The sequence below is a fragment of the Cryptomeria japonica genome, chromosome 3, assembly GCF_030272615.1.
Source record: "Cryptomeria japonica chromosome 3, Sugi_1.0, whole genome shotgun sequence".
NCBI classification, from domain to species: Eukaryota; Viridiplantae; Streptophyta; class Pinopsida; order Cupressales; family Cupressaceae; genus Cryptomeria; species Cryptomeria japonica.
The window spans coordinates 390457744-390472116 of record NC_081407.1 but is presented as its reverse complement, the minus strand read 5'-3'; the positions used below and the strand labels follow the sequence as shown (position 1 = coordinate 390472116).

At 35.1% G+C, this 14373-nt stretch overlaps 1 protein-coding gene across 1 annotated transcript; it reads right to left on the bottom strand.

Moving 5' to 3' along the window:
* Positions 1-11079: 11079 nt before the first annotated feature.
* Positions 11080-14072, bottom strand: LOC131047933 (ferritin-like catalase Nec2). The gene is made up of 3 exons (XM_057981747.2): positions 13684-14072; positions 11722-11947; positions 11080-11612 (listed from the first exon to the last, which is right to left on the bottom strand). The coding sequence occupies exons 1-3, from the start codon at positions 14043-14045 to the stop codon at positions 11211-11213; spliced, it is 990 nt and encodes a 329-aa protein (XP_057837730.1). The 5' UTR covers positions 14046-14072; the 3' UTR covers positions 11080-11210.
* Positions 14073-14373: the final 301 nt, after the last annotated feature.

Here is a 14373-nt window from a genome sequence, read left to right as displayed (position 1 = left end):
GTATTTAGTCTAGCCTTAAAGTTTTAATCATGGTTTCTTTTCAAGAAAATTCTATTCCAAATAGTTGATTTGTTTATGCTCCTTTCAATTACTAAGTTCAAGCATGAAATAGTTCATTTTTATTAGTGTAAAGAATTATTCATGTTGGATATCCTTACTTAAGTTTACTTAGGATAATGCATTTCATATTATTTTGGGTATGAGAAACTTGGGTGTTTGTGCCACATTGGGATAGTGTGTGTAGGATAATTTCCACCTTTTATGGTGTGTGATCTTGTTACTACTTTATCATATCCACTTATTGTGGAGTGATAATTCCACCTTCGGTGGGTGATCCACCTCATGTGGAATATTTTATTGTTTCTCCTACCTACCACACCTATTTCCTACCTACCCTTGTTTCTTATTGAGCCACATGTCATTTTTTTATGCTCACAAATTCATATAGCCTTGCCTATATATGCAGGCTCATATTCATTGTATGTAACAACTATTGAACTATTGATATTTTGATCATTTATCGATTGATGAGAATACAATTTATTCTTTCCCTATATTTTGTCTCTCTATTTTGTACATTTCATTGTGCTCTTGATCTTGGCGAAATCTCACACATTTCCATTATTATTGCTTCTCTTGATATTCACAAATTCAGAATTAATTCAGAGTTAGATAACTAAACAAGAGGTGATGGAAATAAAAACCTAGCAGTGTTCAGTATTCATGGTGTCTTTGGGTCACGCTTACGGGTAATGTTGTCATGTTGAACTACTGCACCTAACGCCTAATAAAGGTACATCAACAGCGTCTGTGCCATCACCCCTATAAATCGTCAGGGAGTAGTAAGGGACACTTGGAAGTTAAGATCCAAGGGGCGGGTAATCCCCCTTGGTTCGATAATCTAATAAGATAATCTTTAAATGAATTTACATCCGCTAGTTAAACTTTAGTAAACCCCTTTAGGGTTGATTGAGTGAAATGTTTTTATAATATTGGCTTAATCTCTAAGAATTGTTGACGATTGATAATTGGGTCAAGGGTGACACTTATGATAGCAATTATGACCTAGTTGTTTTAGGCCACCATGAGCCCTATGCTTAAAGCTACAATCGTGGGTAGAAACCACAAAGAAACTATCTGGGACATTGACCCTATAAAGGGTTGTGCACCCACCAAAATAGTTTACATTAAACCATAGATTATAAAATAGAACTACATATTTTACGCCTTGATCCCATGCCGAAATGGGTATATAGGCAGTCTAGGGACGAAGTTGTCCCTAGTACTCAGGCATTTGAGGACGGGGTCTAGGGTTTTGGTTAAGGCAAGTAGATGGATTGATAAGTCTCCTAATTGAAGGATAAGGGTAATAAAGGAAAAAATTAATTCAACGCATACTTAGAAGGAATCCCGTATGGATTCGCTTGACTTCCTGAGGCTTTAGGCCAAATTCCGAGGCAGAATTCAAGCTTGCATTATGTTATTTTATTTGATCCTAAGGAAGATGACCTCCGTGCACTCCTATTAGAGGAGTGTATTACTTAGTGAGTGACTTAGGACCCACATGGTCCTGATGAGTCTAAGTCTCTGGCCAGAGCACCTCCTATCCCAAGTTGGATAGATGCCTACCTTGTTTGGGTAGATGCCTATTCCATATTGGATAGATGAAACCTCTTGTCTTGTATGGACAAATGCCTAACCCGTATGGTTAGATTCTCATCACAAATGGATGAATTCCTAATCCAATTTGATATATGCCCAAAGTATGCAATTGAATCAAACACAGATGATTAAATAAATAAATTAAAAAATATTGTAAGTATTTAATAATTATCATTATCCTTTTACGGTTTCTTTAGGGTTGCACACCTTTAGGGTTGCTAATCTCCTTTTATAAGGATTGTATTGTACTTCTTTATTTATTCCCTCTCTGAATGATAATATTTTTCTTCAGAGCCATTATTGCTTTTTTGCCTCCATTCTTCTCTTGTGATAGGTATTTTGCTTGTAGGTGTTCTTGGGATCTATGAAGTTGTATTTCTCAACTTCTTCAATTAGGGTTAGGGTTACATTTAGGGTTAAGTTTATGGTCCGGGTTAGGGTTTACTATTAGGGTTACAATTATGTTTAGGGTTTATATGAAAGTTAGGGTGAGTGTAAGCATAATTACAGTAAGGGTTAGGGTTAGGATTAGGGTTTAGTGTTAGAGTTATATTAATGGTAAGGTTAGCATCAAGGTTAGGATTTGGCTTAGGTTTAGGATTATGGTTAGGGTCTCGGATTATAGTAAGGATTATTGTTAGGGTTAGGGTTATGGTTAAGGTTAGGGTTAAGTTTATGGTTAAATTCAGTATCTGTTAACATTACAATTATGTTTAGGTTTTATATCAAAGTTAGGGTTAGGGTAAGCATAATACAGGTAGGGCTTGGGTTAGATTTCGTTTAGTGTTAAAGTTAGAGTTTGATTTGGTTTAGGATTTGGGTTTAATTTAGCTTATGATTTGGGTTTAGTTTAGTTTAGGGTTAGTTTTAAATTTGATTTAAGATTACAATATATTTTATTTTAGTGTTAGAGGTAGATCTCAATTCGGTATAGGGTTAGGGTTCAATTTTATTTATAGTTAGTGTTATGGTTCAATTTCATTCAAGGTTAAGGTTACAATTAGGGTCTGAGATCAAGGTTAGGACTTGATTTAGTTTTAGGATTATGGTTAGGGTTAGAGTCTAGGATTACAGTAAGGATTATTGTTAGGTTGAGGGTTAGGTTTTAGTGTGATGCAGGAGCATCCCCAGTTCATAGCAATCTTGCATCAACCAAAAATATTTTGTTTTTTGTTTTCTTTTCTATTTGCAGTTTCAGTTTTCCTTTCTGTATGTCCCGATTTTGGCTCACCGGATCCTGTGGAGTTGGATTCTACTCGAAGACTTGATCATATTTCTTTCTTTCAAACTGCTTCTCTTTTGGATCACTTTCCGGCAAGATATCGCTATTGGCTTTTATGATAATTTCTTGTTACTAGTTCCTTTGTTACCGGTTGCCTAAAACCTATTCTGGTGATCTACCGGAACCCATTCTGAAGCTTGCAGAGCCTTGGATGTTGATCTCGATGTTTCTTGGTGTGTAGCCAACCTTCTACGTTTCACCCTTTGGATTTTTCAAAGGAATCTCTTGGCAGAGGTCGGCCTTGTTCATTTTTGCACATTAGGTCTTGTTCTTCGGGTTTTGATCCCTTTTGACCTGATTGGATCCTTCAGATCGATATATATAGTTTTAATCATGCTTTAGAATGTAATAAATCAGAGAATTAAGAAGTATCAGATAGCTAGACTGTGCCTAGAAGATAGATCTTTTTAATTCAAGGTCCCGGTGTGACCTATTCTACTAGGCCTATGTGTCGGTATGTTGTAACCTAGTTGTTACTCGTTGGATGTAATTAACTTTCATGCAATAAATTTTTTTGTTTTGCATTTCCTCCATCATATCTATGTGTTTTTGTTGTTGATCGGTTGGGACTGATCTCCTTGAGGTTTCTCCTCACCGGTAACTACTTCAAGTGGTATCAGAGTGAAGTTTCATTTTGGAGGTTACGTGTCCTAAAATTTTATTTTAGGGTGGTAGATTACGGATTCGACATGCAATTGCAGAGGACTAGCATGCATCAATGGCGCGAAGAGAAAATAGGAATGGTGGAGCGCGTGAGAATGCAGGCCCTGGTGTAATGGAGATGTTGTGAGGAATAGCAGCTCGGTTAGAAGCTGTGGAGACAACCCAGAGAAGAGGTCGACATATTGAGCATGTGAGCAAAAAATGAAGGAGAAGAAGCCCCGACAAAACAAGTTAACTTATTGGCAGTTGATCTTGAGGAGGAAAGCTTGTAAGGGTTTTGAGTAGGGCGAACACTAAACCTCATTTTACCCCACTAGAATATGATGGGAAGTTAGATTCAGATGAATTGATGGATTGGATCTCAGAGATGGAGAAGTATTTTGATTTTGAAAACACTTCAGAAGAGAGGAAGGTTAAATATGCATGTATCTGGTTGAAACGTCATGCATCTCTTTGGTGGGAGTACTTGCAAGTTGATAGGCAAAGAAGAGGTAAAGAAAAGATTAAGACATGGGATAGGATGATTCCTACATCAAAATCAAAGTTTGTCCCAATGATTTATCAAGTAGATTTGTTCCGGAAGTTGCAAAATCTAAGACATAAGGAATCTAGTGTGAAGGAGTACACCGAAGCATTTTACAAGTTGAACATCAGATCCAAACATGTTGATGATGAAGTTGAACAAATTGCAAGATATTTGAATGGATTGTGCATGCCTATACAAGATGAACTCAGTATGATCAAATTGGAGAGTGTTGAAGAGGTTTACCACTATGCAATAAAGGCTGAAGAGAAATTGAATAAAAGGCATGAGCAAAGACAGAGAGGTAGAGGTGGAAGGTTTACTAGAGGAATATTTCAAGGAGGAAGAGGATATACCGGAGGAAGAGGAACCAGTACAGATTAGAGCAAGGACAAGAAAGTGAGCAAGGAAGGTAATTCATACCAGAAGGATGATAAAAATTTCTACTGGAGGAGAGAGCCAAATGGTTAAAGGAATGAGAACTTTGGAAGACAAGACAAAAGGACATTTAGATGAACCTACTTTAAATGTGGAGAAGGACACTATGCATTTGAATTTAAGAAGACAGAGGCTACCGAAAGAGTAGCAGTTGTGGAAGAGAACCCCACCAGATCAGACAATAAACCAAAAGATATAGAATTGTTGATGATGAGGAGAGATTTGTGTTATATCGGAGGAGATCAAGAACCCTTGCAGAGGAAGAACCCATTCAAGACTAGATGTAAGGTATCTGGTAAGTGTTGTAAAGTTGTTATTGATAGTAGTAGTTCAGATAATCTTGTTACAGAAGAGATGTTGAATAAGTTGAAATTGGAGAGATTGAAACACTCTAAGCCTTATCAGATCGCATGGATTCAGGATGAACATAAGTTGTTAGTAAGTGAACAGTGTAGTAAAATTGCAAATTGGGAATTATCATGATGAAGTTTTGTGTGACATTATACCTATGGATATTTGTTATCTATTGTTGGGAAGACCTTGGCAGTTTGATAGATAGGCAATACATGATGAGAGGAAGAATACATACACTAAATTGTGGCCAATGGGATGAAGAAAACCTTGTTGCCTTTGGAGGAACCTTTGATGAATGAAGTCTATACAAATACCAAAATTTGTCTAGTAGATGGAAGGAAGTTCATGGATGGACTGAGACATGAGAATGTGTGTTTTGCCTTAATTCCTAAGAAGACTGAGAGATCAGAACCAGAAAGAGAACACTTGAAATAGATAAGAGATTTGCTGAGAGAGTATGAGGACATCATTTCAGATAATGTACCTGATGGTTTGCCACCTATTCGAAGTATTAGTCATTGCATGGACTTGGTTCCTAGAGCTAGTTTGCCTAACAAAGTTGCACACCGATTGACACTGGTAGAGAATGAAGAACTGAATAGACAAGTGTAGGAGCTATTGGAGAAAGGTTTGATCATGGAAAGTCTAAGCCCTTGTGTAGTACCAACAATATTAGCACCTAAGAAGAATGGAGATTGGAGGATGTGTATCGATTCAAGATAAATAAACAAGATCACAGTGAAATACCAGTTTCCTTTGCCTAGGATGAATGACATAATGGACTGCTTGAGTGGAGCAAAATACTTTACAAAGATAGATTTGAAGAGTGGATATCATCAAACCAGGATTAGAGAATGTGATGAGTGGAAGACATCATTTAAGACAAATGAAGGATTATATGAATGGTTGGTGATGCCTTTTGGATTGACTAATGCACAAAGTACTTTCATGGGGTTGATGAATGAGGTATTGAAGAAATTATTGGGTAAGTTTGTTATTGTGTGTTTGGATGACATTCTAATTTTCAGTAAGACAAAAGAGGAGCATTTGTTGCAGTTAAGACAAGTATTGCAGAGGTTGAGAGAAGAAAAGTTGTTGATCAATATCAAGAAGTCTACTTTCGTGAAGGATGAGTTAGTCTATTTAGGATTGGTGATATCTGAGGATGGTTTGAAGATGGACCTTGAGAAAGTGAAAGCCATTGTTGAGTGGCCTACACCAGAAAGCATTCCAGAGGTAAGATCATTTCATGGATTGGCTAGTTTTTACCGAAAGTTTATCAGAAATTTTAGTTCAATTTGTAACCCTATGACTGAGACCATGAGGAGAGATCGGAAGGAATTCAAGTGGACCATCGGAGCAAACAAAAGTTTTGAGTTGTTGAAACAAAAAGTGACTGAGTAGCTTGTGTTGGCTTTATCGGATTTTAATAAGGTATTTCAAGTGGATTGTGTTGCAAATGGAACAACAATAGGAGCACTTTTGAGTCAAGAAGGGAAAGCAATAGCATATTTAAGTGAGAAATTGAATGATGCCTGTAAGAGATATTCAGTGTATAATCAGGAATTTTATGCCATAGTTCAAGCCTTCAAGAAATGGAGGCATTACTTGTTGCCTAAGGAGTTTGTGTTGTATACAAATCATCAAGCTTTGCAGTATTTGAATAGTCAGAGTAAGTTGAATCAGAGATGTATGAGATGGGTAGAGTTCTTATAAAGTTACACCTTTGTGTTGAAGCATAGAAGTGGGAAATCTAACAAATTTGTTGATGCATTGAGTAGGAGATGGAATTTGCTGACAGAGATGAGAGTGACAGTATTAGGTTTTGAAGATTTGAAGACCTTGTATGATGAAGACCCAAATTTATTAGAACCTTGGAAAACATGTAGAGAACCAGTTATGGTTGATAGGAGAAAATGTTTGTATTATTTCATTCAGGATGGGATGTTATTCAGGGGAGTTCAGTTATGCATACCTAAGAGTTCCATAAGAGAGAACTTGATAAAAGGGAAGCAGAGTGGAGGTTTAGCTGGACATTTTGGCATTGATAAAATAATTGCATTGGTGAGTGAGCATTATTTTTGGCCACAAATTCATAAGGATGTTAAGAGATATGTGCAGAGTTGTAGAGTTTGTCAAGTTGCCAAAGATAGTAGTCAGAATGTGGGATTGTATAAACCTTTGACAATACTGGTAAGACCTTGGAAGGATGTAAGCATGGATTTTGTACTTGGATTACCTAAGACACCGAGAGGGAATGATTATATATTTGTGGTAGTGGATAGATTTTCAAAGATGGCTAATTTCATACCTTGTAAGAAGACATCAGATGCATTGCATGTAACAAAACCATTTTTCATGGAAGTAGTAATATTGCATGGATTACCTAAGAGCATAGTTTCAAATAGAGACAATAAGTTTGTTGGCTATTTTTGGAGAACACTTTGGAAGAAGATGAAGACAAATTTGAAGTTCAGTTCTACTTTTTATCCACAGATTGATGGACATAAAGAAGTAGTTAACCAGAGTTTGGGAAACCTATTGAGATGTTTAGTGGGAGATAAAACCGGAAGTTGGGATTTGATCCTTGCACAAGCAGAGTTTGCCTATAACTATTTAGTGAATAGAAGTACCGAAAAAACACCTTTTGAGATTGTTACCAGAATGCATCCTAGAGGAATAGCATAATTGAGAGACATTAGCCGTGAAGACCAGAAGAGTTCAAAAGCAAAAGAATTTGTAGATCACATGACATCATTGCATATTCAGGTCAGACAACATTTGGAAGACATGAATAGCAAATATAAGGAGAAGGCAAATGAGAAGAGGAGACATAAGGAATTTGAAGTTGGCGATGAAGTGATGGTATATTTGAGAAAAGAGATTCCCGGTTGGAACTTATAATCAATTGCAGATGAAGAAGTTTGGACCTTGTAAGATCTTGAGGAAGTTCAGTTCTAGAAATGCATATGAAATAGAGCTACTGGATAACCTAAGTATTTCACCTATATTCAACATTGTAGATCTTCATGAGTACCATTACCCAGAATTCAGTGAGGAAAGTGTTGCAGGACTCAAGAGATAATTACCCCGGAAGGAACTAGATCAGATTGAAGAGATTTTGGATAGTAGGATTGGGCGTAGTACCCGGAGCAGTCAGTACAAAGAATATCTTGTGAAGTGGAAGAGCAGAGTAGTTGAAGATTCATCTTGGATTTCTCAGGCAGAGATAGACCGCCTTGGTTTCCCTTTGACCCCTGCAAAATGAGAGGCTCACTTTTTCATTAACGCCGGATGTCTGATGTAGGAGCATCCCCGGTTAACAACAATCTTGCATCAACCAAAAAGATTTTATTTTCTGTTTTGTTTTCTGTTTGTAGCTTCAGTTTTCCTTTCTGTATGTCCCGGTTTTGGCTCACCGGATCCTGCGTAGTTGGATTCTACTCGAAGACTTGATCATATTTCTTGCTTTCAAACCGCATCTCTTTTGGATCACTTTTCGACAAGATATCACTACCGACTTTTATGACAGTTTCTTGTTACTGGTTGCCTGATAACTATTTTGGTGATCTATCAGAACCCATTCCGAAGCTTGCAGAGCCTTGTATGTTGATCTCGATGTTTCTTGGCATGTGGTTGACCTTCTACGTTTCACCCTTTGGATTTTTTCAGAGGAATTTCTTGGTGGAGGCTAACCTTGTTCATTTTTGCATGTTAGGTCTTGTTCTTCGGGTTTTGATCCCTTTTGTGCCGATTGGATCCTTTCCAGGATCGATATATATATATAGTTGTAATCATGGTTTAGAATGTAATAAATCAGAGAATTAAGAAGTATCAGATAGCTAGACTGTGCCTAGATGATAGATCTTTTTTATTCAAGATCCTGATGTGACCCATTCTACTAGGTCTATGTGCTGGTATGTTGTAACTCGATTGTTACCGGTTGGATGTAATTAACTTTCATGCAATAAAATTATTTGTTCTGCATTGCCTCTATCATATCTATGTGTTTCCGTTGTGTTTACTCATGTTGACCGGTTGAGACTAATCTCCTTGAGGTCCCTCCTCACCGATGACTGCTTCATAGTGCAGTGTTAGGGTTAAGTTTATGGTTATGGTTAGCATCTTAGGGTTAAGTTTATGGTTATGGTTAGTATCTTAGGGTTAAGTTTATGGTTATGGTTAGTATCTGTTAGGGTTACAATTATGTTTAGGATTTATGTAAAAGTTAGGGTAAGCATAATTACATTTAGGGTTAGGGTTAGATTTGATTTAGTGTTAAAGTTAGAGTTTGATTTGGTTTAGGATTTAAGTTTAATTTAGTTTATGATTTGAGTTTAGTTTAGTTTAGTTTAGGGTTAGTGTTTAATTTGATTTAAGATTACAATGTATTTTATTTAAGTATTAGGGGTAGAGCTAAATTTGGTATAGGGTTCAATTTTATTTATAGTTAGTGTTAGTTCAATTTCATTTAAGGTTAAAGTTACAATTAAATTAGGATTTTAAGGGTTATGATAGAATTTCATTTAGTGTTAGGGTTACAATTCAATTGTTTGTAGGGATAGTGTTGGGTTTGGTTAAGTGATAAGAGATATGATTCAATATGGTTCAAGATTTGGGTTCAATTTGATTTAAGTTAATATTCAATTTGGTCTAGTGTTAAAGTTAAAATTGGTTTTAGTATTCGGATTAGAGATCGATTTGGTATAGGGTTAAGATTCAAATCTATTTTTGTGTTAAGGCTCAATTTGATTTGGGTTAGGGTTAAGATTTAATTTAGTTTAGTGTTATGCTTAGGATTCAGTTTTATTTGGATTAGGGTTAAGATTTAATTTAGTTTAGTGTTATGCTTAGGGTTTAGTTTTCTATATGATTAGGGATTCTAATATTAGAATTAGGAATCAAGTTTTCTATATGATTAGGGATTCTAATATTAGAATTAGGAATCAAGTTGGTATAGGTTTTTGTTTAGTGTTGGGTTTTATTTTCCAACCATCAACATATTATAATATGTGAATATACTTTATATAAATTATAAAAATTGGTGCAATTTGGTTGGTTTAATGTCCCTACCATTGGCTGGGTGGGCCCCTAATGTTACTTTTAGGTTTTTTAAGGTTTTTTTTGGTTTAGTGTTTGGTTTTATTTTCCTCCCATCAACATATAAATAATATCAAATATACTTTATATAAATTATAAAAATATAAAAGTATAATAGTATTATACTCAATATATTAGAAATAAATGGAGACATTTTCCTCCAAAGGCGTTTATATTATTTATATATAAATTATAAAAATATAAAAGTATAAAAGTATAATAGTATTATACTTAATATATTAGAAATAAATGGAGACATTTTCCTCCAAAGGCGTTTATATTATTTATTTCTCTATTCTTTTATTCTTTTATTAGAAATAAATAGAGACATTTTCCTCCAAAGGCGTTTATATTATTTATATATAAATTATAAAAATATAAAAGTATAAAAGTATAAAAGTATTATACTCAATATATTAGAAATAAATGGAGACATTTTCCTCCAAAGGCGTTTATATTATTTATTTCTCTATTCTTTTATTCTTTTATTAGAAATAAATAGAGACATTTTCCTCCAAAGGCGTTTTTTCTTCCCAATTTGTATCCATTAATGCATACAAATTATATTAGAATATTATTTATTTCTCTATTCTTTTATTCTCTTTTATTTTTTTTTATTTTTTATTTTATTTTTTTGTTGTTGTTATGGATGTAATACATTAATTTCACATGGCATTATAGATTAGGACTTAAAAGCACATAGTGCAAATTATAAAGAGAGTGAATTTACCTTTCTTAGGGTTTAGAAACAAATTTAGCATAGGAATGTGGCTTATAAAAGGAACATCATCTAGAACTTCAACAAATATATGTTTTATATATAATATTTTTAAATAAAAATAAAATATATGAAGGGTTTATTAGGTACTCATATTATTTCAATAAAAATAAAAATAATATTTGGTACTCATATATATTTTTTTTAAATAAAAATTTTCCAATAAAAATAAAATAGGAAGTTTTTTTAATAATTATGCATTGATATACAATTATTATTTTCAACATATTATTTGCAATTCATAGTATATTACAATTGATATTCGCTAATTCCACATCATAACCAAAATAAAATAATTTATTTCCAAGCTTTTCAGAAAAGAGTATACACATGGTCTGCAAACAGACCTTTATTTTTGCATCAAAAATTGGACAGAGAACAAAGAAACAGAGACAGGTGATGAATGATAATCAATCAATCAAATCACGATGGGGAGTGAGGGGACTGAGAAAGCCTTTAGCGATGTTTCCCCCACCACCATGAGGAAATATTCCACCAGGAATTGACTCATTACCAGAGGAGTAAACAATCCTCAGAATCTGAGCAGGGTTTCTGCCATAGGCCACAGAGTACTTATCCCCTGCAAGAATGTTGCCCTCCACCATTCCTTCTGCTCCCAGTGATTTTTTCACAACCAGCCCTTCATCCACTGTTCGGGTATACCCAAGCTGATTTCTCAGAGTAGAAAGTCTGTCTGTGAATTCAGCCACTGTGTATTTATATGGAGCCACCTTCTCGTCCTTGATTCTGTAGAGCAGGGTTCGAATCACAGCATCTTGCCCTGACTCCACGCCCAGAAGACCCGCCAGAAGCTGCATGCAAATTCAGATTAAAGATGGGTTTTTTAGGGTTATGATTAACCAGTTCTGAGATTAATAAAGAAAATTAGGAGTTGTTGAAATTTTGACATTGGGTTCTTACTCGCTTTGCAGTTTTGGAGCGGAGATGGGCATTGGCGCCAACATAGCCTGTGAGACCAACGTAGGGAATAACGTAGCTTGCGAGCAGATAATTGACACTGTTGGCATATGGATCAAATGGAGGATTCAATTTGGTATGGAATGCAGTGTCGAAGACTTTGGCAAATTGTTGGGCACTAAGATCCAGATGGGGTCTCGGAAAACCTTTTACAGTTGCCTTTATGGCCCTGCATATACATTTGAAAAGTTGAAGAGAACCAGAGATGTGTAATTGCATGAACATTTGAAAATAAAAAACGTTGGCATTAGTTTTCAAAAGATCAAGTGTGCATTTTCTTTGGAATCAAGAAGAGAAGAGTAAATCAACTGTGTATGTTCATACTCATGGATTCACTATCAGGAAAGGAATGAGTAATTTTATAACAGTTACCAGTCTAAGCTACTTAAATAAGGAAATAATGCTTCTGAAACCAGCTGCTTATGTTTTCAATCAACGTTTCAACATTTAGGATCACACTCAAGAGAAAAGTAACTTAAAAAAAATGAAGGGCGGGCAATATAAACAGTTCTATTGCAATCAAGTATGTCAGGCCAATATTAACAATGCTTTTGCAATCGACTATGTATGTTTTTGAATCAACTTTTTAAATCACAGTTTAATGACTAATAACAACAATGGGTGAGGTGAGCTGAGCTGAGGTCATTGAAAAGCTAATCATAACAATGGCTATTGAAAAGCTAATTTTATATTGAGAATTACATATAATAAAAAAAAAGTATAGACATTAGAAGATTGCAGTTCCTTAAGTAAAAAAATAGTTCCCTCCACAGAACCATAGGCTATCTTTACCATGGACTTGAGGACCTAAAATAATGAAAAAAGCATGTCCATGAAATAAAGAAAAAATGCTACATACTAAACTGAATACTTAACTTGGAGCCTCCTACTTTTTGCATCAGAGATTTTCAGAGTTTTTGTCCCACATGCATCTGAAATTTTTCAATTCTAGACGCTGAGTATCTTGGAAAGCAATCTATTTTAACGATTTTGGAATATAGTTTTACAATTCTCATACAAATCAAAAGACTACTAGTTTCATTTAACTTAAATTTGTATGATCTCCTGAAATCCATGAAACCCCCAGATTATAAAGGCCAATTGCAGTTTCACATTTTCATCAAAATACCTTATGAGAAAATTTAGCAAACCTGGCATGGAACTATAAACTAACACTTAAAATTTTGATCCGCCTCTTCCATTTGAAGGAACCTAAACATAAACAGCCTGCTACATTCTGTTATTTGGAACTCTTAAATCTCACTACAGAGAAACAAACAGCCTGATACATTGTCTGTTATTTGGAACTGACCCAAAACTTACTACAGAGGAAGAAACAGCCTGAAACATTGTCTCTCATTTGGAACTCTTACCTCAAACCTCATTACAGAGAAACAAACAGCCTGATACATTGTCTATTGTTTGGAACTCTTAACTCAAATCTCATTACAGACAAACAGACAGCCTGATACATTGTCTCTTATTTGGATCTCTTCACTCAAATCTCACTAGAGAAACAAACAACCTGATACATTGTCTCTTATTTGACACTCTTAACTCAAACCTCATTACAGAGAAACAAACAGCTTATACATTGTCTCTAATTTAAAACTCCTACCTCAAACCTCACTACAGAGAAACAAACAGCCTGATACATTGTCTGTTATTTAGATCTCTTAACTCAAACCTCACTACAGAGAAACAACCAACCCGGTACATTGTCTGTTATTTGAACTCTTAAACCTCACTACAGAGAACCAAACAACTGACACATTGTCTGCCATTTGAAACTCTTAACTCAAACCTCACTACAGAGAAACCCATTACATCAAACCAACTCTCACAGTACTAAAAAAACATGATACATTTATTGAAATCCACCACATTCAACAACTATGATATTACCTGAGATGACCAACTTCCTGGTAAGCAAATTGTTTAATGACATCTTGCACCAGGGGATCAAGATGAGCCTTGACAGCCCCAGTGGGAGGAGGCCCACCACTAACAAGCTCAGGAGCAACCTGATCTAGGCCATATCCAAAGGCTCCAAACAGGAAAAACTCTGCCTCCAAGTATTCCAAATTCAGAGGAAACTCAAGCAAATCTATCTCTGTAGCCTGAACTGGCCCAGGACGGTATCCTCCATCCTGTCTGTGCTTGTGCTTGTGTTTCAACTCTGCTGCTCCCTCACTCACACACACAAACACCAGAAAATGTAGGCAAATGAAAGCTAAAAACCTGCAACAAACTGCATAAGAAGCCATTCTTTTGTGTTGAATTATACATATGTATTGAACAAACAAGTGGCCTTTATATTAGACATCCAGTGTGATGATGAACCACGTGGAGTTTATTGCATGTAAAAACATCTAGAATGATCTACCTAAGTCAACTACCTAAAATTATTGTTTTTTTTCATTTATTTTTAGCACTTATTTAAGTTCTATTTTAAATTATTGTTATTTTTCATTTATTTTTAGCATTTATTTAAGTTCTATTTTAAATTATTGTTAGTTTAACTAAATAGTTAAATTGGAGATTGCACCTTTTATAAAGCATTGATTGAAAGGATTGTCATTGAGTTAATTTTGT

Excerpts from the sequence above, each read along its gene's own strand:
- LOC131047933 (XM_057981747.2), bottom strand. The coding sequence starts at position 14,045 with ATGGCTTCTTATGCAGTTTGTTGCAGGTTTTTAGCTTTCATTTGCCTA. Across the intron at positions 11,948-13,683 it reads CAGGAAGTTGGTCATCTCAG|GGCCATAAAGGCAACTGTAA; the intron begins GTAATATCATAG and ends ATGTATATGCAG. Across the intron at positions 11,613-11,721 it reads GCTCCAAAACTGCAAAGCGA|CTTCTGGCGGGTCTTCTGGG; the intron begins GTAAGAACCCAA and ends ATTTGCATGCAG.